This window comes from Pholcus phalangioides, unplaced genomic scaffold (genome assembly GCF_987345545.1).
Source record: "Pholcus phalangioides strain wild (caught in Gottingen) unplaced genomic scaffold, Ppha-v1.0 ptg000010l_1, whole genome shotgun sequence".
Lineage (NCBI taxonomy): Eukaryota > Metazoa > Arthropoda > Arachnida > Araneae > Pholcidae > Pholcus > Pholcus phalangioides.
In genome coordinates, this window is record NW_028301603.1 from 16,284,907 (window position 1) to 16,312,394 (window position 27,488).

At 33.8% G+C, this 27,488-nt stretch overlaps 1 protein-coding gene across 1 annotated transcript; it reads right to left on the reverse strand.

Annotated features, from left to right (window-relative positions):
• Window positions 1–2,089: 2,089 nt before the first annotated feature.
• On the reverse strand, window positions 2,090–27,018 carry LOC149080998 (cilia- and flagella-associated protein 251-like). The gene is made up of 12 exons (XM_089237723.1): window positions 26,933–27,018; window positions 23,795–24,001; window positions 21,543–21,686; window positions 18,353–18,435; window positions 16,550–16,826; window positions 14,984–15,075; window positions 12,299–12,427; window positions 11,411–11,516; window positions 10,755–10,842; window positions 7,165–7,299; window positions 4,315–4,667; window positions 2,090–2,278 (listed from the first exon to the last, which is right to left on the reverse strand). Exons 2-12 carry the CDS (start codon window positions 23,969–23,971, stop codon window positions 2,225–2,227), a joined length of 1,638 nt encoding a protein of 545 aa, XP_089093849.1. The 5' UTR covers window positions 23,972–24,001; window positions 26,933–27,018; the 3' UTR covers window positions 2,090–2,224.
• Window positions 27,019–27,488: the final 470 nt, after the last annotated feature.

Genomic DNA, 27,488 nt, shown 5'->3' on the forward strand with positions numbered 1-27,488 from the left:
ATAGCTTAAAAGTTTTATATTTCCTTTCTGAAGACATATTTAATCGGAAGAAACAATTAAAAACTTCAAAATACAAAGCTGCTGACGAAAAACTTGTGTTTAACGCACGGCTGTTAATGGAATACAATAACGATTATACAGGAATTTCGGCAACCAAGGTCATGCCCCTGATAAATGATTGCCGATAAACGCTACGTAAACAAAGTCACGTCTTTGACAGTTGCTTAAATACGGTCACCGAGACTTTTTTTTATGGCTGCTCGATGGAAATGGCCACGGCTATCCTATATGGGTGTTTTCTCTAACAACGACGGCAGTCACTGAAGTCACGACAAAATGAAAGCTCGCGTAAAATCTAATTTTCTGCAAAAATCCGGAGAAATTTTAACAAATCCGGAGAGCGGGAGGAAGGATGAAAAATCCGGAGAGTTGGCAGGTCTGCGTAAACCTACATGAATTTTCACTGAAATTTTTAAACATTTTGGAGTCTTAACTAAAGGCTACGCTGCCGCCCCTTGCAATCTGCCACCCGTTTGCACCACACCCCTTGCACTCTCGCTTGAGCCGCCCCTGAGTGGAACCTCCCCTATCCAACACTCCTCATTAATGGGCACTTTTCTGATCCCCAGTCCAGTAAAATAGGGCTTTAATGTATTTCACTCCCAATTAGCGGACAGTAAAATGAAGCAAACTCTAATTTATTCATTTTTGGTCATTAAACGAGAATTTATCATATCTAACTAAGATTATGTTTAATCCCAAGCTTGTGTTAGTAAATATGATAAATCGTCGATTAATTACCTAATAAACTGCACACAACCAGGATGGTGAATTCGAATTGTAATATTGGGTTTTGTTTGTTGATACATGTGAATAAAGCCAACATTGCAAGACTGATAACATTGTTATGAATGTGTTTCTGACTACTTCACCCTTATTTTAATTCAATTTTTATTGAAAAATATGTGTAGTTTGCATATCATGTACAGGTAAAATAATAAATTAGTTTAATGAAGAGAAGAAAATACATGAATTTTTATTTGAGAGTTATGCATAATAGCCAGTAAATGTTGTGAAAGTGAATCAAACTTTCTTTATCGAGACAATTGGTGATTGTTTATAACCACCTGTGTATCACTTTTACACGTGCACAGTAACTTATAAATTTTTACATTAAAATATATAGAAACCAATTGTGACTGAAGTCAAATGTCAGTCGTATAAATGAGGTCCACCATACATCATATTTCTCTCCCTATTAGTGGGTGAAAACAATTTTTGGTCCCATGGGTGTCCGTTATCAAGAAGTTCTACTGTATCACTGCCAACAAGCTGCAAAAACTGAACTGAATTTCTTTGGAAATGCATATACAGTCGAATCCTGTTTTAACGAACACCATTATAGCAAAAATCTTGTTGTAACGAACACTTTTCTAATTCCACAGATAAGTAAGTTCCTCACATAGGAACTACGCAAAAACCTGTAATTCCTTTATAACGAAATTTCGTTATAACAAAGTGATTTTTCTGGTCTATTGGAGTTTGTTATAATAGGATTCGACTGTACGTCATTGAACTGTAAAGAAGAAAGCTTTTTTTGTAGGAACTCTTGAAGAAGCATATACAGGTATATATCAAGTTGTTTGTGACCAGGAATAATAATAAAAACCCATGATATTTCTGTTAAGAAATAATGTTTGAGAAAGGCATATCCGGTCAACACCCACCCTGAAGACATAACAGCAAAAATGCTTTGACTTTCTTCCAGAAAACTTTGAAATGATACCAAATAAATAAACAATTACGAGGCAGTTTATGGTACGAAAGGGACAAACAATTAAAGGACATTGCTTTTTGGCGGTGTTTTACAGTAAGAGAGGTGAAATGTTCTTCAACCAATCATTTTGAGTATCTCACACGAGCTTTTGTTTACATTAGGACCAGGTTAGAAGGAACGAAGAATAAATGAGAACGTTTACAAGTGGTATCCAATGCATTCAAATACTCTCTGCTCTTCGGAAATCTAAATTACTGTAAAAGTTTTGAAACGCATAACGAGTCTGTAATGATCAGAGTTGATACACGCATCGACAAAGATACAAAAGAAAGTTTATTTCAAAAATAAGTCTATCAAATAAACACAAAAAATTTATGAAAAAATTATTTAAATTCACATTCTTACGTAAGAAGGGCTTGAAGGAACGTGTACGTCATAACAGGTCTTTTATTTAAACGAAAATCCAAGCAGATCCTCGACAAAGTAATTCTTTGATATGCGCTTGAATGCAAGGGAAAAAAAAAGATAGATACACACAATAGATATAGAGTATTATATAGTATCAATAAATATACAAATACAGTAAACCTTCTCTTTAACAGACACCAACGGGACAAAAAAAATTTGTCCACAAAAGAGGGATGACCGCATCTAAGGGGTGTCCACTAAGAGGGGTTTACTGTAGTAAAACAATTTCAAATCAATGTAACATTTAATGGCATAGAAAGGCATTAAAAAAGCAATGCAATAAAACTTCAGGTTCTTGTGCCATGGTAGGGAAAAACTTCCTAACATTTTGTGTGGTGCTACTCTAATGGGCATATTCTAAGGAGGTTCTGGAAAATTTGCCTCCAATGTTTTGCCTCAGACATTTCACCTTGGACAGGACCAAGTGGGTAGGATAGTGACCATCAGGTCTGGATAAATCCCAGGCACCAGGTCACCGTGGCATCTAGAAAATTGGTATTGGTGCCAAAACTTTTCTAAACATGGTTGCTAAATTGGAGCCTAAGGGTGACACAAAATTTCAGATTTGATTGCGTTATGCCTTTTAACGTGAGAGGAAAGTAAAAGAAAAATATTATTTAGGACCATTTTTCTTGAGCAAAATACCATGCTTGGCTCCTAAAAAATTGGGCTGGTGTCTAAATATTTTTTCAACTTGTTAAGCCCTGGTGACCGTATGAGGTACCGAGTTTGCAAGCATGTGAATGACCAAATAAGTGACAGGCTAGGTTAGTTGGAGACCAAGAGAGCATAAAAGAGAAAGTGACCTAGATAATGTGCAAGCATGTGAGCAAACCAAAAGAGTGAAATTGATACCTAGGTCAAGTATAAGAACAAAGGTATGACTTAGAGAGCAAGAAACCAGGTCAGTGGGGGACCAACAGTGACCTAGAGTGCGAGGGACTAGGTCAGTGCCCAAGAGATTGACCTAGAATTTGCAAGCATGGGAGTGACTGCATGAGCGACAAAATAAATGCGTATGTGAATGTATGAGTGACCAAGGGAGTGACCAATTCATTGTATGTGGTGAGTGAGTCTTTCATCATGTGCTCACTCAGTAACTCACCCACTAACTTGGTCACTCATTCGGTGACTCACCCACTAACTTCGTTGCTCAATCACGTACTCACTCATTCATTGTATGGCCATTTACATGGTCACTCATTTGGCCCTCTCCGGGCAAAACATCCCTTTGGAGGCAACTCTGAAAATTGCCATGATCAGTTTGGAGGGGCAGGAAATCTGAGAAATGAATCGTGAAGAAAATTAGATTAGAATGTGAGAAGGGTAGCAAAACCATGAATCTGCTTCTATATAAAGAGCGAGGGACCACTGAGAAACTGAAAGAGAGTATGCAAGCATGTGAGTGACCAAAAGAGTGACAATCTTCACAACTAGGGACTAGGTTAGTATGTGAACAAGAGAGTGGCCTAGAATGTATAAACATGGGAGTGACCAAAAGAGTGACCTAGAGAGTGTGTAAGTAACCAAAAGAATGACCTTCACAACTAGGGACTAGGTTAGTGTGTCACAATAGGGTGTATAAGCATGTGAATACCAAAAGTTGCTCAGTCAAAATAATATTTACGGGGCGGTGGTTGCTATAGCCCAGGGCGGCAAATAAGGAATCAATGGACTAGAATGGATAAATTGAGGTGAAATTTGTGTGTGGCCAACAGGCGCAAAACCATAGATTCGCCTCTGGCACAAACAGTAGAGCTTCGATAAACCAAGCCTTCATCAACTGAGACACACTATCAGACCCAAGTATACTAGTCAGGCATCCTTTTACTATTGCAGCTTGGTGAGTCACAGTAACAAATGGAAGAGTGTTGTGGCATCAATGGGAAAAAAAGTGAATCATCCTGCAATATGGTACAATGATATCTCTGACGTCAGCAATTTGTTTCAAGACTAATGACGTAAGTCCAGGTAAATATTCCCACTGTTAATGCAACTTGCTCTTCACGAGAAGGGAGGCAGATATAAAGATTTTACATTATAATTACAATCAAAACTTTTTTTCTTACTGGTGGCAAGATGTATTCCAGACCTTCTGCCTTGAATACCTTGTCAGTTGCACCACGATCATAAGGATAACCTCCACCACGGTCCTCTGCAGCAGCGAACATAAATTCTGGCACAGACTGATCCTTTGCCTCCTCCTTCTTATCTTCCACATCAAGATCACCCCAATCAAGATCTTTGGATGCGTAACTTTCTAAACTCACAAACTGTTTCGGTACCGGAGCTACGTCCCCATCATAGTAGTGCAAGTCATTCGTCCAATGAATGTATCTCTTATCAACATCTTCACCCGGCGGAGTTCTGTCCAACAAAATTGTTATGATTTTGAATAACTCCTTCTTGTTCAGTTGCATTCCTGCGATCAAATATATGAATGAAAAAAAAATTACTCATAAAAAAAGAAAGAGGGAACATTATGTTTGGATAAAACTATCATGATTTGAAAGAAATCAAATGTTAAATGGAAAGAAACAGTCACATAATACATTGCTCAAAACAATTAGGGAATATTGCAAATTTCGTGATAATTATTCGACATAACCATCTCATTTTTTATCCATTGTGAAAGAAAGAGGATTGAAATGCAAATTTATCACATTCACAAACTTTGGAGCAGTGCCATAACTAGCGATTCCTGTGCAAGAATTTGCATTTAGGCACCTTCTTGGGCCCAGAATGGGCAGGTGGGCCTTGTGTGGATGCACCTGCCAAGTTATGGCACTGCTTTGGAGTATGCACACTTTTTGTTGTGTGTGAAGTCAAAAATCAAATCACTGGTAGCCAATGGAATACAGCTTACAACAAACTTTATCAGGGTATAAAAAAATCATGATTTTTAAAAAAAAATATAAAAAAAATTGGATTTTTTTTATTTAAATCAGATTTTTTTTAATTTTAATTAACTGACTACTTATTAATTGAAATAAATCTTGTTAATCATTAAGAATGTATATTTTCATATCACCTGTTTTTTCTCTCCTCAAAATTAATTAAGCATTTAACAAATAAACCAAAAACAAACTACAAGCAAAAAATGTGAACACCAAAAATCTGTGTTTATGTAACATGAAAGGCCATTGAGACCGAATTAACATTTTTCTTTTAGAGAACAGTGTTTTTGTTCATGAGGCCCCTTCCAACCCCAATTGAAGTGAATGTGTGGTGGCAACTTAGTAACACACATACGGTGCAGACATCTCAATTCACTTGATGTACAACCAAAGGGTCATTCAACATCAACTAAATAAAACAAATTCTATTGACAATATTTTTTCTTGCACAATTTGTGGATGTGTTTCCGACTTGCATGATGTTGCTTAATACGTTAAATATTTTTATTCTTTCACAGATTCAATGAGTTTTGGTAAAAAAACGAGCAAACTTAAAATATTAATACACAAAAGTAAAGTTGAAAGCCGGATGATATTTATGTTAGCACAACATCTATTATTTTGAATCAGTAATTAGGGCATGGGACTCAAGGCTTTATACAAAAAATTATTCCTCTGTTTTTCCATCAGGGGAACCCTAGTACAGTAAAACCTGTCTTCAACGGAACCTGTATTAAGCGGAAACCTGTCTTCAACAGAAAAAAATTGTGATCCCGTGATTTCAATGCCAAATTCACATTAAAAAACCTGGATTAAACAGAACCTGTCTAACATGGAAACGGAATAGCAAATTGTATGCTCTTAACGGGAAATTGTATCCTTTAACGGAAAATGTCACACAAACACTGTGAGTGTTTGGTGACCAATAGAGCAAAGAATCATACAAAATGTTAAAGTGCTCCACCGAAAGTTTTTACTGAATCTATGATTGCAAATTTGAGTTCCACATCATAAATCCCTTAGATTAGCAGAAGACATCTCTGTACTTAATGCTGTGGTTTTGATAAGTCATATGTAAGGAAGCAGTTGCTTTCTGAAATTGTAATAAAATTTTTCGGAAAAGTAGGCTTTTCCACGGGAGAAATCAGTGTAAGGGTTGAATTTCCAAATGATATCCACGACTCATAAAATTGTATGCAAGTTGTGTGCATTCCTTGATCGCAAGGCTGAGCAGGGCTGGAATTAATAGGAATAAAATAGGGCATGTCAAAATTTAGAGGGGACAGAAAATTTTAGGTAGGAACAAAAACATTGTTATCAAATCATCGAATTTTACAATGGTGGGGGTAGCAAAATCATTTGCTCTTTTCCCTCACAAAACTCCTAGTTACGGTGCTGATGCTGAAGATTGCATAAGCATAGACGATAATATACAAACTGAACCTGACACAAGACAGATAATGACACCTTGATTGAATATTTTTGAAAAAGTTAAAAAGATGGTAAATGTCGTTGTTTTAGAAGAAAAATAGAGAAGGTAGGAACTTTATACAGATGCTGAAAAAAACTTATAATTAGTAACTTATTTTTAGTAATTATAGACTAATTGTTCATTTGTTTATATTTAATTATTTTAAATATAATTAATTTTATCTCTTCTATTTTTAAAAATTACTTAATTTACTTTGAATTAATTTTTATTTTATATTTTATTTCAATTACCTATGAGATCATTACATAATTTTACACAATGTATCAATTGAACCTTCATTAAGTGGAAACCTGTGTTCAACAGGAAAAAAATCTCAGTCCCATGCGATTTTGTTGAAGACAGGTTTTACTGTACCACATTGTAATGCATTGAAAAATCATCTACCTTGGCTACTCAATGCACTGTCAGTACTCCATTTGCAAATAAAATTTCATCTTCCTTGAGATTCTGAAAAATTAATCACGGACTCACAGATCTTTTGACTCAAACCAGCTTTTAAAAACAAAATTAAACTGTGTAACACAACCTACCATATTCTTCCAAGCATTTCAAGAAATGGGTTCTTGGCACGAGCGGATCCTTTCCTCTGGTACCCGACATGACTATCAAGGCATCTGTCAGATGTTCAACAGTAACAGACTCTACTGGGCGATGATTTGCATACACTATATTAGAAGAAAAAAAACCTTAATTTCATCCTCTGAAAACTGCTCTTTGCCAAATTGAGAAGAAAGCACTATATTACTGCAGTACTAGAATGTTTCATAATAAAACTTTCCGGATGCACCCATCCTCCGTGAACGCTTCGATATCTCTATGAGATGGGAAGCGGGGTGTGTCCGGTCTTCAGAGGTCAAAGTACTAGAATGTGAAATAAACTAATGGTCAAATTAATTTCATGGTTCTTTTAAAACAACCAAGTTTGGAAACGATTGTCAAGTGAAAAAGACTGAAAAGATTTCAACGTACTTAGGGAATAAACAATTTTTCAAGGCCATGTTGCACTGTAAAATGGGGTAATAACGTCCCACTTTTTGAGGTTTTTTGCTATAACCTCTTTGAAAATTATCATATCAGGCCAAAATTTTTAGGCAATGTTGCAACACACCTTAGCCTTCAATTCATGGTTAAAGCAAATTTTTATCACACAAGGGAGGAGAGGGGGAAGGAATCTCTCTCTCACACACACATTTCTCCCATCCAAGGTTGGGTGGGCTTTTTTGACCAATACATGCTCTGAGCGACCCCCTGATACCTTTTTACCTCTTCTATCAAATAGAGAATGTTTTGTTTGTGGGGGGGAAATAAATTTTAGTCAATCAAGTTATTGAAAATAAATGGGGAAAGAAACATCAGACATTTTTTTTTAACACACTTCATTGAACCCTATAAACTCTAAAAGAAACTTTAGTGGTTACCACAAAAAAAAAAAAATATTATATATATAAGATACAACTATAAATTTGTTTCTCCACAAGCACCATGAATTTCCCCTCATTTCCAAATTTTACTGGGGGAGCTACTGTATTCTTTATCTAGGTCATTTTATACCAAAAGTTCATCTTTAAGGTCAGGCCGAACCAAAATCTTGTCTTTTCTGTTCATAGCTGAGTTACAAGCTCAGGGACAGAACTTTACATAGGAAACTGTTTTCCACCATCGAAAACGATACTCATGAGTGCCGATACATGCCTGTGTTTTCAAATTTATTTGTATACCCCATTCCTTTTAGATTTATTTGAAGGTACATATATCAAGGATTTTCATAAACAATTAATAAATGACACAGAATCAATGCCTTCTATTTCATTACAGAAACTCAGTTATTTTTAAAATCAATGTCACAATTTAATTTTGAAAAACACCTGAACAACATTCTAAGGGGGCCAATCTAACCATATGACATAATTAACAACGGATGGCAACAATCTGACATCAAAACTGACAATTGAAATACTGAAATGAAGTAAACAACTCTGCACCCACAGACGCTCTCCCATTCTCACCATGTTTTTCATTGGTATAGAACCTATTTGTTTTCCACCATGAAAACAGCACCCATTAATGTCGGAATGGTGTTCTTAATTTATACAAGGTGTAACTGGTAAGTAAGGTGAATCCCACCCCCCCCCCACCCCATCCTTTCAAAAATGTGAACAGCTCAACTGCCACATCAGTATTATGTTATTTTCTATGTTACATAACATCTGCACTTGTTTTAAAATTTCTTCGCAAGTGTTCGTTCAGGCGATAGCTGTAATGTAAGAATTGTTAGTGCATTGCATAATGGAGCAGAGAATCAATATGAAATTCTGTTTCTAACTAAGTAAAACTACAACAGAAACCCACGAAATGCTGCAAAATGTGTACAGATACGAAACTGTATCTTGCTAGACAGTATTCTAGTGGTTCACAAGCTTCTGTGAAGGTTGTGAAATCGTCAAGGATGAGCATCATTGAGGGAGATCCGTGATGAGCAGAATGGCAGCAAATGTTGGCAGAATTTGGTAGTTATTGTTACATGATCAGCGTTTGGCCATTCAAGTTATGGCGAAAGAATCAAATCTTCCAATGTGAAATCATTCGAACCATTGCGACAGAGGATTTGAGTGAACATAAACTTTGTGCAAGGCTTCACCTAATAGAAGAATAAAACCAACAGCAAATGACGTTGTGCAGCGACTTTATCAATGTGGCAGATAATAAATCCATGTTTTTACAGTTGATCGTTACTGGTAACGAAACTTGGTGTTTCCAGTACAAAATACAAACTGAATACGAGATACCACTTCATCTTTGTACGCATTTCTGTTGTAGTTTTAACCAAAATTAGAAACAGAATTTCATATTAATTCACCACTTCATTATGCAATCCACTAACAACTCTTCCATTACAGCTACTGCATGAACAAACACCTGATACAAATACAAATACAACGCCACAACAGGCAAAATGCCCAACGAGGTGGCTGATAAAAAGATGCCCATAAAAATATGAATGTCATATATTTCAAAAAAAAAAAAACAGCAACCCAATTAAAAATGCAATTAACACAAATTATGAACAATATATACACATGATAAAATATTATACAATGCCCATAAAGAATACTTATGGTTGTCTTATTCTAAGAATGGATAGCTTCTCGATTTACCCCAACATGTTTATCGTACTTCTTTTTAAACGTGTCAATTGTGTTACAATTTACTACCTCCGGGGGTAAGCTATTCCATTTATTAACAACCCTATTAGAGAAAAATTCCCTGCGACACCATAACCTTGCATTGTCCCTCACCAATCGATACTGGTGTCCCCTTGTAAAAGCAGTCGATTGGCGGTGTACTAAAAGTTCATGGTCCATCCTATCTATCCCATTGAAAATTTTGAACACTTCGATCATATCTCCTCGACACCTACGTTCATCCAATGTAAACATATTCAAAAAATGAAGTCTCTCTTCATAACTCAAGCCCTGTGTGCCAACACAGGCTGATGAGAAAATTTGAAAAAAAAGTGCAGATGCTAGGTAGCATAGGGAAGAATGTAATGCTCATATGGCAGTGTGTAGAGCTGTTCACTTTTTAAAAGGGGGGGGGGCAGTTCACCCTATTAACTAGTTATACCGTATATATTACTTTAATAAGTTGAAATCTTTTCAGTCTCTTCTGCTGTACTCAGGAAAATTATTTATTTCAATCACTGACGAGAGGAAAATTTTGAGTTACTCTGATAATAAAAACTATCAGAGAACTAATTTTTCTTTTTTTATATACAACTTAGATCAAATAACATGCTGGTTTTTTTAGCTATTGCTACTAAACAGCACTTAACACATCACAAATCGATACGGTGTCAGGGAAAATGTTTTCTTTTAGTATTGAACCATTACTTCTACTAAGAGAATTTGACACTCATTTTTACATATTTATACAAACTTGATCCATAAATGGGAAATATGTTCAAAGAGAAATAACATATTGTTTGTGATCAGAGAACTAGTTTGTAAAAATGCATAAATTAATAAATTGCACAGGTTTTTAAAATTGAGTGGCGATACCAACTGGTGTTGAGAAAGTTTGAATATGACTGAATATATATAAAAAAAAAATAACTCCTCACATTTGATAACTTTCTCCAAGCTGATGGTTGCAGGACCATCTCTTTTGTCATCTTCATTGAAAAAAATCTCACTGAAGAGTGCTTGAAGCTACAATAAATGAACGAAATTTATTTTCAGCATGTATCCAACACAAAACAAATAAACAGTACTTTTATATAGTACAGTAAAACCCCTCTTAATGAACACCCCTCAGATGCGGTCTCAGCTCTCTTTTTACAGCCAAATAATACTTTTCCCTTGTATACTAAAAGTATACATTTCGAACTCTTGATTAGCGGTCACCCCACTTTCATGGACAAATTTTTTTGTCCCAACTGTGATCGCAAAAGAGAAGGTTTTGCTGTATAAATAGCTTTGGAATTTAAAAAGCAAACTAGTAAATAATCACATGCATTAAAACTGGGTATAAAATAATTATCCTAAACATTGCATTAAAAAATATTTTGTCACAGCAAGCACTTGTAAAACATTGAAATCTTTAAGTCACTTATGCCCTCATTCGTGAAAGGTACCAGAACTTTCCGATAATATGTAACAAAAAGTAGAAAATTAAGAAATGCATATTAAAATTGAATCATAACCGAAACGTTGTTCTGCACATGATAACAGTTATGCCTTAATAATATATCACAGAATACATTTTATACATGCTTACTTCACAGTTGGACTGGAAATACCCAAGAGCTGCCATTATATACTGCATATCGCTCACAAGAATTTTGTTTTCCAGTTTCATCTCACTGGGGAACTCATTTTCCAATCTAGATACAGAACATGCATATAGTCCCCAATATTACAGTATAAACCTTAAGGTAATAATGAAGGTATTTCACCCTGTGTAATAAGAATCAAAACCAAATACAAATAGATACAAATACAGTAGAACCTCTATAATCAGACATATTTGAAATTAAGCCTATGTTGGAAAAGCAAAATTTCCTGGTAATTAAATATGTATCAATTCATAGGCTCGGGTATCCCTGATTTCATCTCAACTTTTTTAACCTGAGGCAGTTAAAATTTCTGAAACAATTCGACAGACCACTTATTTACAACTTTATAGACCATTAATCTATGTATATAAAATTGATTGTCTGTGTGTATGTTCTCTATACAAATCTACAATTTTAGATCGATAGTCTCCAAATTTTGCATATATACCAAATGGGATCCGACTTGAACGATAGGCTACTTTAAAAGTTCATCAGAGATGGACAAATGCCCAAAATGGGCAAAAAAACTGTCAGCAACAATGGTTCTTGGGCCTCGAGAATTACTTTCGGAGTGTTTACTTTGGTTACAATGGTTCCCTAACAATGCGTTTCAGACATGCACATGCTTTTACAATTGTTTGTCACTTCTTTAATCCTGCCAATATATGTATAATAGTTTATATATGCCTTTATAATGGTATATATAGCATGTCATTACTTACAGTGGAAGAAATGCTTACTAGGTGAATTTCCTAAATATTATTTTGATTATTTCAGCACTGATTTCAATAATTTAATATTTATTAACAAATTGAAAAAAAAAGTTTTACCTCTGCAACTGCAAAGCAAAAGACACACCCATAATTTTATTCTGCAATTCTAATGGATTATCTTCTTTCAAAAGTGCAAAGAATTGGGAGAGATCGTCCTTTGCAGCGTTATGTGAACGATATGTGATCCTGTCAAAATAATACATACGGTAGATGAAGTACGGTCATGGCATGATATAACTCGGTATTCAGTCAGCGTAACTCATCATTAGCATAAATTATAAAAAAAGAAACACAACTTTCTTCATGATCATTGATCTATGAAATTACTGGCAACTATTGCTACATAAATTATGAATTATTTGATAACATTTGAATAATTAGGTTCCCTCAAAGTGGAACAACTTGATTTTTTGGGGGATGGAAATTTGGGAATGAGTTATTAACAGTGAATATTTTGCATTGTGCTTACAGTTCTTACTATAAATCCAGTTTATGCTTATGCATTTCAGTTTTCTTTTGTGTATTTTGAAACTTCATTTGATTTTTCATTCATATCAGTTAAAATGATTATTTTTTAAACAATTTTTTTGTGATTCCTTTTTTAGTACAGTGATTACCTCTGTTAACGAAGAAGATTTGTTCCAAAATTATGTTAGTCAGTCAAAATCTCTGTTAGTTGAAATGCAATTTCTTATAAGTGTCTATGTAAAATCGTTTAATTCATCCCAGATACCACCCAAAATTTCAAGATAAGTTTTATAAAACAGTAAGAATAATATAAAAAAACTAAAACAAACCAAACATTGGAATGAACAACTTCATAACTGAATGAAGAAGAGTTTAAAGGAGGATAAAAAAACTGAAGATCTTTTTTTTATTTCACATTATTTACACAAAGTTTTCACTTGGAACTCAATCAACTTAGTCTTCTTCCATAACTTCAAAGTCTATTCAAGGTAAGCTTATCAGAAGCTGGCCTCTGTCTCTTAGCTGGAGGAGAATTTAAAAATTTGTCAATTGAACTTCTCTATGTTTTTTAATGTTTTGGAGTTATGCACACTTATCTCCAATCAAGGCATACAGTCTGATCATTACATTGAGCATTATCCAGCAGAAGCACCGCCTTTTTTCTGGTACTTTTTTCTCTTTCTCTCTAAAATATGTTTTCGTTGTGAGTCCGAACATAGCCCCACATACTGCAGCAGGGCCTCTAGGCTAGGATTTTTGGTGGGACCAGCACTTTCTCAAGTGTACTTATTCATTTAATATGAAATGGCTCAGAGGCTTTGTAAAATAAAAATATAGGTTCCAGTTTGACATAAATTCAGAAATCATGATTTTAATATTTAGAAGATCACTAGAAAATTTGTCGTGTTTGAGCGCATTAACCAAATCGAATCTGCATTTGAGTTTGAAAAATTGTAACAAAAATCTTTGTTGGCCAAATCTGTATTCATTAGCCAAGGCAGGAAAAACCCAAAAAAATCTTCAATAGCTAAAAAATTTGTAAGCCGGGTAACACTGTACTTGAACTGTCTTTTCGTTATTTTATTTTTTCCATGGCCAAGGCATTCAAAGCAACACGTGTTACTTTGGAAGCTTTAGATCAGGGAGGCACAACCTCAAGCCAGTGGGCAAAAAGGGTTACCATCCAGTCCAGCCTGCAAAAGTTGGTCTAGTAGAAAAGTATCATTAAACACTACATGATACACGCTATACCTATGCTGAACATATTTCCTCAATAAAAATGAATGAAGCTGGGATCTTAACTACCACCAAAAAGTTTTCAAAGGTTTTCATTTGTAATTAAAAAATCGCTAATGATAGGAAATGGAGCACTATTACAAATTACAGTGGATTAAAATGCAATTTACAGAAATTTTTTTTTTTCAGAAGGTGGAATGAGTAGGTATAACCATTCATCTTGGTTTTTTATACGACATGTCTGCCAATCCATCTTATTTGACAGAGAAAAATATTCTTTCATCTAATAACTACATATTTTTTGATACTCTTCAATCAAGTTTAGAAATTAAATCCTTTTCCCATCAATTTCTGTTTTTGCCGTATTTCCCCCATATGAGACGGCATGCAGGGAAACAGTGAGGGAGATTAGCATGCCTGGAATACCCATATTTTCTGGCGCACTGTCTTAACATCAACACAGGCCCCTCCGGGAACAGTGGTCTGTTGAAACTCCTGTCAAGTTAGAAATGCACATACCTACCAACATGCAAACTTACTCTTGAAAATCACAGCAGAAATTTTATCGTCACGAGGCCCCTAATCCTTGCATCAAGATGGCACTGCATGCCACGAAATTCAAGTCACAGATTCAGGAAAATCTTTAAATATCTAGACTCATGTGACATATTACTTTTACATTTTGGTGTGCTGAATGGATGGTGAACGGTATTTTTCTAAAATACCTTACACATTGGATAAGTATTCATTATTATGTTAGACTCAGATTGATTATAGATACATACATATATAGATAAGCAAGAATTTATATATAGCGGGAGCAGAAGATCCAGACATCTTATCAGCTTGATGTCTAGGGTGCAGGGGAATACGGTAATTAAATTTTGCATGGTAAATGAATGTACTTCTCATAAATATTTTATACAATTGATATATAGCTTCTCTGATATAAATATGATGGTGTTACTACTTTCTATTATGACTGACGGCTTGAGACTAACAGATAGACATGGCAAAAATAATAAGGAATTGCTTTACCATGGATTCACATGCCACATGTACATCCATCCATCTTGTTCACCGCAGGAAAATAGATACTCATTTTTCTTCTCCACTTGTATGTTACGAATCTGAATCATGATAGAAGAACAAAATTTAATACGTAAAATACATCAATATGCTACAAAAAATAAATTTGTGTGATATACATAGACTTATCCAAACTGGTTATTATAAGAACAGGTTTTAGCACCATGCTGAGTGTTAAACAAGAAATAAAATTTGTAAGACATTAGGGTGCGTTTTGCTAATGTTTAATTAGATGTTTCTTTGAAAACTACGCTTAATATAAAAATCATTCCTATCATAAAATTTGGCTTGCTGCTCTTATAAAAATAATAAACTAACGAAATCTTCAGGATGTGAATTTGGAAGCAATTGATAAGGTAATTGCGCCGCAATTATAAATTTAAAGGAAATTTCTCAGAGCGCGAGGTTAATGTCGGTACAAGTTAATTTTCATCTTGATGTTTCCCAGATGCCAGTGATTGGCATCATCAGGGGATGTCTATGTTGCGTTGCTGAAGTGGTTCTGAAACTTTTTTGTTGGCGATCTATCTATATATATGTTGACCATATGTCCTGGTTTTCCAGGACATTTCCGAATTTTTTATAAATGAAATGTGTTTTAGTTTCCGCAATGAATGATAAATAAAATTGAATTGTTTTTCAATATTTAGTCAGCCCAACTGTTTTATCATGAAATTTATAACTACCCACATGATTTCTTAGCTTTGAATCATGCAGACGATGTTATCAACACAAGTTAGAATGGAATGATTATCTTGCACCTAGTAATGGTGCAGAACAGATAACTTGATAACCAAACTTAGTGACATCAAAATGCAGACCCCACTGTAAAACTATTCTAGGGTTCCTTCATAGGAAGAATAATTTTAGATGATTTTTTATTTGAATATTTATGCCATTTTTATGGTTGTGGCACAGCCATCCTTGCTTTATAATACAAAATTGTTTTTGATTTGAAATCAGATGATTCTTTTTGAATCTCCCTTTGTAAATATGAACTTGGTCTATTGATTATTGTACGTACATATAGAATTTGATGAAATTACATTATATGACAGGGCTTGACCAATCCCAGGCACCAGGTTGCCATGGCAACTAGAAGATCAGTATTGGCGCCTGAAATTTTCTACATTTGATTGCTTAATTGGAATCCAAGGGCGATACATAATTTTCTGATTTTATTGCAATACTTCTTTCCACATAAGAAGGGCCATTAAGTGCCAGAAAATTTAAAAAGAATTATTTAGAGCGTTTTTTCATGAGGAAAAATCTTACTTGGCTCCTAGGAAATTCTACCGGTGCCTGATCGGCAATCATAATCATTTTGTGTGTGGCCACAGAGTTAATGCATAAACTGGCAAAGTTATAATTGTATCAACATTATTATAATTATCACATATTTGCATTAAAAATTAAAATTTAAAATTCACATTATGGAAAGAAGGGCATGGAGAGGAGTAGCAGATGTATGAACAAGATAATGAAGTCTTAAAGCTAAGTATTATGGTATATCACCTTCTGCGGGTGAGTGCGTATTGCCTTGGTGCTGCATGGATTGCCATCATAAGGTAGAGATATTAGTCCGATCGTATGATCTGTTCTGAAGATATAAAAGCTAGCTATCTCTTTCTCCATTACTTTCTCAGTCTTTTTATAGAGTTCTTCTTCTTCGTCATAATAATAATCATCAAAGTCTTCCAAACTTGATTTTCTCTCCTCTTCTGAGACTTCTTTTATTAAAGCTTTACGCATCATTTCCTGCTCTGGTACTATGTAGTCGGCCAATAGGGTTCTATAAGGGAAAAGTAAATTACAAACATTAAATTTTTATAGAATTTTGTTTATAGTCATGAAATACAAGATAATTCATAGAGAACGAGTCCTACAAAACAAGGTGTATTACAAAAGATATCACAAATATAGTTACGTACCTAATGCATAACTAACCCTATGTTGCATACTGTATTTTTGAATGTCATTCATTGTGATCAGAGCAGGTGTTAAAAATAGACATTTTCTTGAAGACACCCAGACACTCTATGTTTTATATTTTCAGTGGGCATAGTGACAGACGCAAATCACAAGGACCCTGCCTGGTTCAAACCCTACTGTCGCCACAGTGATAATCAGCTGAAGTTAGTTTTCTGTGGTTTCCCACTTCGAGAAGCAAATGCGAGCTGATCTCCCTGTTAAAATGTCTCACCACACACAGAGCAACAGGCCTACAACATACAAGTCTTCGATCAAATCAATCTCAATCATAGTTCAAAAAATAGATGGCAGCACTATAGCAAGCATTAAGCAGAAATAAAAATCATGTTAGGTTCACAACACATACATGCACATTCCAACATGCATCAATTAATTCGAAGTTCCGCAGAGTAATGTGGACGCGGTGCATGTGTGGTTTAGTAGTAGTAGTATTTCTTCTGTGATTGTTCTGATCGCAACAGAGACGTTAGTCTTCAAATTTTGTAATGTATGGCGTTTGCTTGTGCACACTGTGTACTGCAGAAAACCCCAAAGAAAGAATTCAAGGCTGCTGAGGTCTAGGGATCTTGGGAGGCTAAACCTTTAGGATATGACGAAGCGGAAAAGAAGCTCTCTATCAATTTCATGGGCATTTTGGACATGCAGCACTTTGCAGAATCCCACTGAAAATAACTCTGTATGAATTCCCTCATCATTCAACTACTCCACGAATTTCTTGAAAATATGGCAAAATACTGTGATGTTCATGGTTGTGTTGAAAAAAAAATTGGTTCAATGATTTGCAAATCAGATACACACGCACCACACTCTTACTATTTTATGCAGCAGTGATTCAGCTTGTGCAGTATGTGTTCAATGTTACATGTTCGTGAACTTAGCACGGTATGTGCTGCCACCTGTTTGCATCATCTGCAAATTATCCCACTATTTGACTCCCCAGATTGATATGTTCTAACGTTTAGTGGCTACATGCATCAACTTCAAAATTATTATCAAATTCATTGGGCCAGTTCTGTAAGAACCAACCTCTATAATATCAAACTTGCTTAAAATATTAAAAGTTGAGCAGTAATGAATGGCTCCAAACATAAAGATCCATTTGATTCATCTAAAAAAAGGAAAAATACAGCAATATACAACAGAACTTTCTGTAATGGCTATCTTTATTTTGCAGACTTGTTTTTAATCCAGTGGGATATAGAGCTTAGTGTATTACCCTACCCATAAAAAATATTTCTAGTAAGCTGAAACATTTTTTGGTCCCATGGGAGGGGTGTCCATCACTAAGAGGTTTCGCTGTATATCTTGATATGCATATGAGCTTACTGCCTGAATGGAGAGTCGTATATAGGTAGCACACTGGTTTTGATGCATTTGGATGATGTCAATTCATGTATCTTCAATTTGTACTAGAAATAGAAAAAAATAGGTTATGTAAAATTATTAATGTAATTATAATGTAAAAATTAGGTTTATAGCTACTGTAAAATTTTGAAATGCATATTACTGAATACATAAAAAAGTTATTGTAAGGTTTCACAAAAATAATGAAGTATTTTGCAATTGATACAGGTATCAACACTGTTTTAGTCATTTTATCTTTTTTTTTTTTAACACTAATGTTTTTACACACAGGGCTTACCATAATTTCTTGCGTATAATCCTATCAAAACTTTGCTACTTTGGGAAAAAATGTCTGCATATAATCCTCAAGTGAAAATTTTATGCATCAATAAAAAAATTTTTAGAAATCTAGTTCTAGAGAAAAAAAAATGCCAATTCTTCTACTTACATCTGTGTGCTATCTGTTACCATAAACTAGACATGGACAAACCTCTATATCTCAAAAAATGAAAAAAATCCTTGCATTTACTGTACTAAATCAATGGATTTTCACCTCTCTGATTCTAAGTAATTTCAAATGACTCTCTATCTCGAAAGCCAAGCCCAATGATAGTAAAAATAAAACAAGGAAGTTCCTTTTCTTTAGCACAAATCTGGGTTTTTCCAGAGGTGAAAGAAACCAATAAGAAAGCATCATTCATATTATAACCCATTAGGTTGATGTATTTTGTCAATCATACATGGAATCTATGATTGACGGGAGGAAGAATGGATGCCATGTGGACGACTTGTTCAAAAAAAGTGGTTTCCAAGATGATTTAGTAAAAAGTCAATAAAAAATAGCTTCAAGTAAGCTGGGTTTGGAACCAGTAATCTCATTGATGAAGAATCAGATCTGGTCACTCGAATTTCAGCGATTCTCAGAGCAATACTGAAGATGAAATTTCAGAACACTAGACGTTACTATAAAACGCTTGAAGCTAGAACTTTCATTTTCCGTTTTTGTGGAAATGGAAATTCACTACGCCTACAAACTTGCATCACTTTAACTGATACCTAAATTGTTGAATGTATGGCCGACTTGCGTGATGAAAATGCAGCGGGAGATACTCCAGAGGAATCAGGAAAAAGTGGCAGTGAAAAATGCTAACTTAACTGTAAAAATGCTGCGCAATTTACTGTAGCAAACTGGGAAGATAGGACCCAAAATATTTGTAGCTCTTACCAGCAGAGCCTCAACTGGGGGGGGGGGGGAGCAGGTGGGTGTGGTGCCCCAGGCGCTGGACCAGAAGAAGAGGGAGAGTAAATTTCACCCTTTAACCTCACCTTCAACATAACAAGGGGGCGCCAAAATGTGTGCTTGCTTCAGCTGACCAAGCATCTATTTGCGACCCTGCTTGCTATTATAGATGCAATTGTGAAGACTTGAAGTGCAAAAAATATGCGTCAATCATGTTACAGATTATTTTAAATAAGATATGTAAATGAAAGATGAATTGAAGAAAATAAAATTCCAACATAATTTAATGTATTTGCATTAGGGTGATTGAACATATTTAACTTAACTAATAATTTCATTAATATGTTGTAAAATATAATACAGCATTTTTAGTGTTCATCAATCAGAATTTTTGTCATTTTTGACGTATTTTTCCTTTCTTAAGAAAAAGAACAACTCTACTTCTCGAAAACTCTCAACATTGAAATTTTTTTTTCCCAATCAGTTTTGAGATAGAGAGGTTTGACTATTCATAGGAGTCATTTTCAAAAAATATTCATTTTTATTCTTGAGCTCTCAGAAATAAAACAAGATACCCAGCAGTCTAAAAGCCACACAAAATTCAGATGTTTTTTTACATATAAATCCATGGAATTATATGCAGGAAATTATAGTAGTCAGGATAAGACTTAGTTTATTTCTGATTCAGAACAGCAATGTTCTGCATTTTCTTCTTTTATGTCTCTTGCTGAGAGGTTTGAGCCTGTTGTATGTAGTAACAATGTGCTTTTGTATCCATCTTGGAACCACTTCTATGGTATCCTTTTTTCAAACAGTACAATAGACCTGTGGTCACCGTGCTAAGTACCATGAAGCCACCCATTCCTGTTTTGACAAGGCAGAGTCAAACTGGTATCAAATTCACAACATCACCTCAGAATATCTTTCAATTTTGTATGAGAGTGTCTTATCTACCTGGAATACAGCACCCTATCATTGTTTTAGTTATAGCAGTATTCACAGACATGGTTTAAATTACAGTCCCAATTTTTTTGAGAAACCCACATGGATTGGTGAAATTCAGGTTTTTAACCAATATATGTTGATCTCTTATCCAAAAACTGTGACTACAGTTTAAAACCATGTCGGTGAATACAGCCCTTAGACAAGTACAGGTAGTTATGAGTTTACTTGGTATTGGCAATGAAATTGTGAGTGTTTTAGTGATATGAATGTATTTTTTGCATTGTAGATCAGCCACATGGGATTTATTTCAAACAGGAAGCCAAAAACTCACCTCACTGTAGCAAGGATTTTTGAAGAGAGAAAAGTGAATTAACCAAACTGAGAAAAAGTTTAATGTTATGTAAAACTAAACATCTAATCGTCACCTTATAATGAAAATCTCATACATACAAAATTCCTAACTTTACAGGAAGAGTAAAAAAAAGGATGGGAACGTCTCATTGAATAACATACCAAGGGGGTTCACTTCTTTTTCTGTATAGAGAACCGATTTTTTTTTTCAAAAGCTATAATAGGTGAGATAATAGGTTTGATACTGAGCTGTAATATGTTTGATACTGAGCTGTAATATGTTTGATACTGAGCTGTAATAGGTTTTTGATACTGAGCTGTAATAGGTTTGATACTGAGCTGTAATATGTTTGATACTGAGCTGTAATATGTTTGATACTGAGCTGTAATAGGTTTTTGATACTGAGCTGTAATAGGTTTGATACTGAGTTGTAATAGGTTTTCAATCTAAAACTGTGAAGAAGTCATTTTTTGAAAACAAAAATGATGTACAAGGTTTTCATTATAAAGTGATGTAATGATTTTAATGTCAGCTATCTTGCTCAGAATGATATTAATAAAAAAATCACCACCAGATAAAATACGCAATTGCAATAATACGTGAGAGAGAGATAAAGACTTGAAGTAAATCATTACCTCGTCATTAGCTATTGCAAGCATTGAAAAGTCCTCATACAGAGGATACAAGCTAAAGCATGTAGGTGTGGCCATTTCTTCTATGTAGAGTCGATTTATGAATAGTTTCTCTTGTTTCAAACAATCTGTAATGTCATAAATCACCTGGAATCGTAGGAACATAGAAATTTAATACAACTTAGAAAGAAAGAAATTCAAACAATATTTAACAACATTTCTGGACTTTTTGGATAATAGGATAATTTAGGATAACTTTTTTAATATAGGATCATTTTGGATAATTATCCGATGTAAAAAAAATTCTACTGGAATACCTAGTTACCTAGTATAATAGAACAATTACCTAGTACAAAGAACACAGGATGCTTTTTTGTATCAAAAGAAAACCATTACAATCACTTAACCCCTTAACTGCCATGGGCAATTTTTATACCTCTTTACTCTTTGTGATCGAAAAAGGGTCGCACTGAGACTGGGAAGCAAATTGTATAAGATTTCATTAGCAGCTAAGGGGTTAATTGTCATTCTATATTATAGCGGCCATATTTAGTTTTTTATTATAATAAATTTTACTGGATGAAAACTGGAATCCCACAATACAGTAGAACCTCAATATATGGACATGCAGATAACTTGACTACCCCCCCAGTAACCCAACTTTTTTTTTCCGATGGTTGGCACAATACTAAATTCAATGGAGAAAAGCCTCCAACTCGACACAAATGACGACACATAATCAACTAGGATTTGTATTGTGTTATCCGAAATGATCAGCATTTGCCCATTTGTTGATCAGTTTGAAAATTTTTATGACATTGCTTACTTGTAATAGCAGTTTTTCTTTTTACATTTATTTCTCGATTGATGAAGAATGTTAAATTTCTCAAAGTGTTGAAGATTCTTTCTCACATCTTCGGGTAGGGTTACTTCACATTCTTCCTGCTGTTTGGAGTTTGAAAACTTGACCTGTGGAACTACGAAAGCCACTGATAGCTTTGGGATAGAAGTATAGGTATAATTGTACTACATTGTTCTTGAAAGATCATGGTTCTGTTTAATTTGAGGGATTAAAATTTCTTTCTCAAGACCCTCTTTTTTGTTTTCTTCAATCTCGAAACCATCCCTTCCCCCCCCCCCCCAAAAAAATGAGTAGTTTCAGTTTGAGGATTTTCAGTTCCAGTCTACAGTGAATTAGGCTATCGAATTAGGGAAAAAACTGATAGGATAAAGCATGAAAAAATGTCTTATTTTCCATATAAAATTTATACTATATTATTTTCTAAATCATTCTGATATATTATTTTCTATATATAGGATTCTGATATATTATTTTCTATATAACATTCTGATTCCTTATTTTTTCGTGTGTAAGATCTTATTTTGCACTTCATTTTTATTTTTACTTCAATTTTTTTTCATATCACTAATAACATGCCCCTCCTCCTTCCTGGTTATCATGACATAATCCTGATTCTGTTGATGACAGATAATTGAATATGCCTCTGTTAATTGCAATTATTATATCAGTGAAATATTTATAATAGGTTTACAGCTTACACAACATTCTAAATGTAGAATATGAAATATTTACATTGTATGTCTCAGAAAAATATTCCATAAAGAATGAAAAATATTCATAGAAAAATTCTATTATCTGCATCTTTGATTTTATGATCTGTATCATTGGTAATAGTTATTTAAAAGAAAAAACTATATGAAGAATAAAAAAAAAAGAAGCAAAACCCTATGTGTGGGATAAAAAAAATCCATCAACTTGAATCTACATAGGTTAAAATATTAGTATGCTACATATTAATAATATAATACAGTCAGCATATCATATCTCACTTATAACGAACACTGATATCAGAAATTTTCACATATAATGAAAATTTTCCATTTCCTGTGAGTTTTGTATTGCTTGTTATTCATTGCAAAAATATTCATTACACACATACTTCGTATATACCAGCTTGATAAATATAGATAAATACAAAAATATTTTGTCTGCTGTGGGATTTTTGTATTTATTTACGCAAAGTTTGTGTGTAAAAAATATTTTTGCTTCTTTTTCCGACCGACTTCATTATAACCGGGTCTGACTATAGCAATTGTGTTCATCTTTTTTGTGTACAGAAATTCAATTATGGGATTTTGCATTACATTTGTACCTTCAAAATCAAGCATTTATTCTTGATTCAAAAGCAGAAGGGGAATGTAAAGTTAAATTAACAAGCAAAAGATTCACCCACCACAGTCCTGTCTTCTGCAAGAGTGAAGAGTAACAGATTTTCATTTTCCATTGGATTATTGTATTCCATATCAACAATTCTTAAGTAATGCTCTCTGACTTTGAATTCAAGTTCCCATTTCGGTCTTTCCCTGGGAGCTACTGTCTTTCTGTGTCTAGGAGGAATTACGCATCGCATGTGGAACAAAGCAACAGCATGAGTCGAATCCTATAATAAAAATTGTTTTTTAATATCAGAAGAATTGAATACATTAGCATGTAAAGAAAATTTTGTTTTGCATAGAAAGAAGAAAACTGGGGGTGATAAAAAATTACAATTACTAAATGTTTATACCAATTTAACATTACTTAAGTTCCATGTAAAAATTATGTATGGGCTACGTGCTGAAAAGCTGATATATGAATTGTTGATGAATATAAAAATTCATCTGAAATTCATGTCCAGATCTCAGCAAAATTTAAAGTATTAATAATATATGAATAAATTGCAACACACTGAAAAGACAGAAAATCCTACAGAGTATGAAGCTGTGTATACAGTAGAATTTTGAATAATTCGAACTCTCCTTGAGTTCTTTTATCTAATTTAATGTTGAAATTTCTTGTTTAATTCAAACTTTTTTTTTCAAAGTTTTGGATAATTCGATGCTGGAGGAAAGAAAATCATGATTTTTGTATAAATAATTCTACAAGAATCCAGACTTTGCTTTTCTTGAATAAGTTTTCAAACAAATTTTTAAAAACAAATAAAAGTACGAAAATTCTGTTTTTCTCTATTTTCAGAATTTCTTGACCATGTTCAAAGCCTGATTTATGGAAAGAGTTCATGATCATCTGTTATGAAACTGTTCCCCAAATTTTGCTTATCATTTTTATGCTATCAAGGAAATATGCTTTCATTAACATATTACAATCTGAACTTTTTCTTTGATAACTTAATGCCCATTTTAATATTGTTCAGCTGGAGGCACTGAGACTGCATCACTTTAAAAATACAAACACAAAGGCCAAAACAGGAAAATCTCCCAATGAGGTGGCTGAAAAAAGAAGCCCATAATGTCAAATATAACCAAAATACAGCAACCCAATATGAAAGCATATATCTTTGAAAGAAAAACTAATAAGTAATGCTATATAATACATTGCCCATAAAAAAGATTGATTGTCTTGTGTCATCTATATTCTGCTCTCAAATCGAACCGGGGACCTGACAGCAGGACTGTCTTAAGAGCATCATGCCCCCCCCGGGCCAAGTGATTTTTCCAAGGCCTTACTTGGCAAATTATTGAAAATTTGAAACAGTTCTCATTTTTGTGCGAAGCCTCTCTTTATTTGAGGCCCGGGCGGGCCCATGCATTAAGACGGCAACCTAGACAGTGGTAGATGATAGACGATACATCTTACCACACCACACCACTCTGCCAACTATACCGAGCATAATACTGATTATGCTTTTTCAACTAATAGATCAAAGTGTAACATTCAAAATCTGAATATTTTTGTCATCATCAAGAGTATGGAAAGTATCAAAAAGTTCAGATTGTAATATATTAATGAAAGCCTATTTCCTTGATAGCGTAATAATGATAAGCAAAATTCGGGAAACAGTTTCATAACAGATGATCATGAACTGTTTCCGTAAATCAGGCTAGGAACATGGTCAAAAAATTCTGCAGTGATGCTGATTCCAGAACAGCAGAATAATATAGCACCTGAGATAAATTAATTATCAATTATTAGAATTTGGGAAACAGTTTTGCAACTGATTATGAAATTTTAATAATTTATAATTATTATCCTGGTTTTTTTTTAAATAAATAATAATAATAAAATATTATATTATATTAATAATAATAAATAATTTAATAAAACAATAATTTATAATTATTATTAATAAGGTAATTGAAACTTTTGTACTTCAAATTAAACAAAAAAGTTCAACTGTATGTATAATAAATAAGTGCATAGATAAAGATTTGCATAATAAAAAAAAAATTTGTTCGTACACTATGGAAGTCTCACGCAAATATGTGATAAATGTTTTGCGAACAAACACAGACTTCAAAAATAAATATTTGAAGGGAAAAACTATTGGCTTAAAAAGTGGAGGTAAAAATTTTTCTTTTGTGATGTCATATTTTTCAATTCTTCAATTACAGTTGACACTTGCTTTTACAAACTCATACTGACTTCAGCAATTAGTTTGTAAAATCAAAAGTTTGAAAACGAGAAAGATGTTCACAAAATGACTTATGGTTTGGGACTACATGATTACTTTGTAGAAACATGCCGGTTCAAAAAATTGAGTGCTGACTATATAAAAATGGATGTGCTTAGTGGGGAAAAACAATAGAGGAAACAAATATTTGGAAAAACTAAAAGCTTTAAGCTACAATTTTCTCACATTTGCATAATAGAAAAACTAATGGACAGTTATACCAGGAACGATTGAAAAGGATTTATGTTGAAAATACGAACTGATAAGGAGAGCTCAGCTTTAATTACTAATAATTATTTTTTCAATCTGAAAGGATTTGAAAATATGTTTTTTTTCCAGAAACTTACCGCAAATGCCAGGAATTGAGAATTACCAGAGAATTTACAAAGGATAAGTTCATCTTTGCTTATTTCAAAGTCGAAATTCGGAGTTTCTGTGAGCACTGGTACATCAAAAATGAAAACATTGCCACTCGTCAAACCACATGCTAGGATGGGGGAAAAAATTACAGTTCCATCAAGCATTGAAGTGTGAAGACAGTGACATTTCTCTTTGATTGCTTTCATATCGAAAATAAATCTACAGCAATTCATAACATAAGGATGGAGTTGACTTGAAAATATAGAAAGAGCTCAGGCCCAATATTTCAACAGCATATCAGTGGGAAAGGGGGGGGGCGACTTGAGGCCCATGGGGCCGATATAAGTTGACACCAATGAGATTTGATACAGATATACATGTGTATCACAGATCATCAAGAAGATTAAGAGATTTTCATCTTGATTCATTCTTATGTCAATGAAAAATTACAGCATATGTGCTTGATGTAGTTTCACAAGCTATTTTCCTCATCCAAAAATAACCATACAAACAAAGTTGATTTAAAAATAATATATTCATAGAAGAAACGAATTTATTTACCTAAATAAATTCCTGTAGGATCATAGGCAAGACATGAAATGTCTTTACATTCACTCTGAATATACTGCAGGTTTTCGATAACCCTGAAGATAAACATATATATGGTTGCTACACAAGATAATAATCAGTAAAGCGAAGAATATGCTACTTGAAGACAAGTTCATAACAGAAATGACATAAATATTAAGAAAACATGCATAGTAAATTACAATATTTCTTTAACATTATATATGCATTGGATCCTGCTCATAATGTTTTCCAAAAAAACATTGTAAGCAGGAAAACGCTTTAAAGGGGAAAGCTCTGTGAGTATTAGTAAAACTTGGGATATTATAAGCAGCATCATTTGTAGCCATCACTTTGTTTTCTAAAGATTATATAAATTTATAGGTTTATATAGAAGAGTTAAAAGCTTTACTCAGTTTTAGCCAGTTACTAAGCCAACTCTAACTCAACCGCATACTATTAAGTTCATTCAAGTATTTCAAGTAATAATAACAATTATACATATGAAACTTGTACATAGCAATGTTCGAGAGGCAAGGAAAAAGTATCA

Bases quoted from the DNA above. Each gene is read 5' to 3' on its own strand.
- LOC149080998 (XM_089237723.1), bottom strand. From the start codon at position 23,971: ATGCGATGCGTAATTCCTCCTAGACACAGAAAGACAGTAGCTCCCAGG. The intron at 11,517-12,298 runs GTAAAACTTTTT...TTCTGTATCTAG, and splicing joins TTTGCTTTGCAGTTGCAGAG to ATTGGAAAATGAGTTCCCCA. The intron at 4,668-7,164 runs GTAGGTTGTGTT...ATTTGATCGCAG, and splicing joins GAAATGCTTGGAAGAATATG to GAATGCAACTGAACAAGAAG.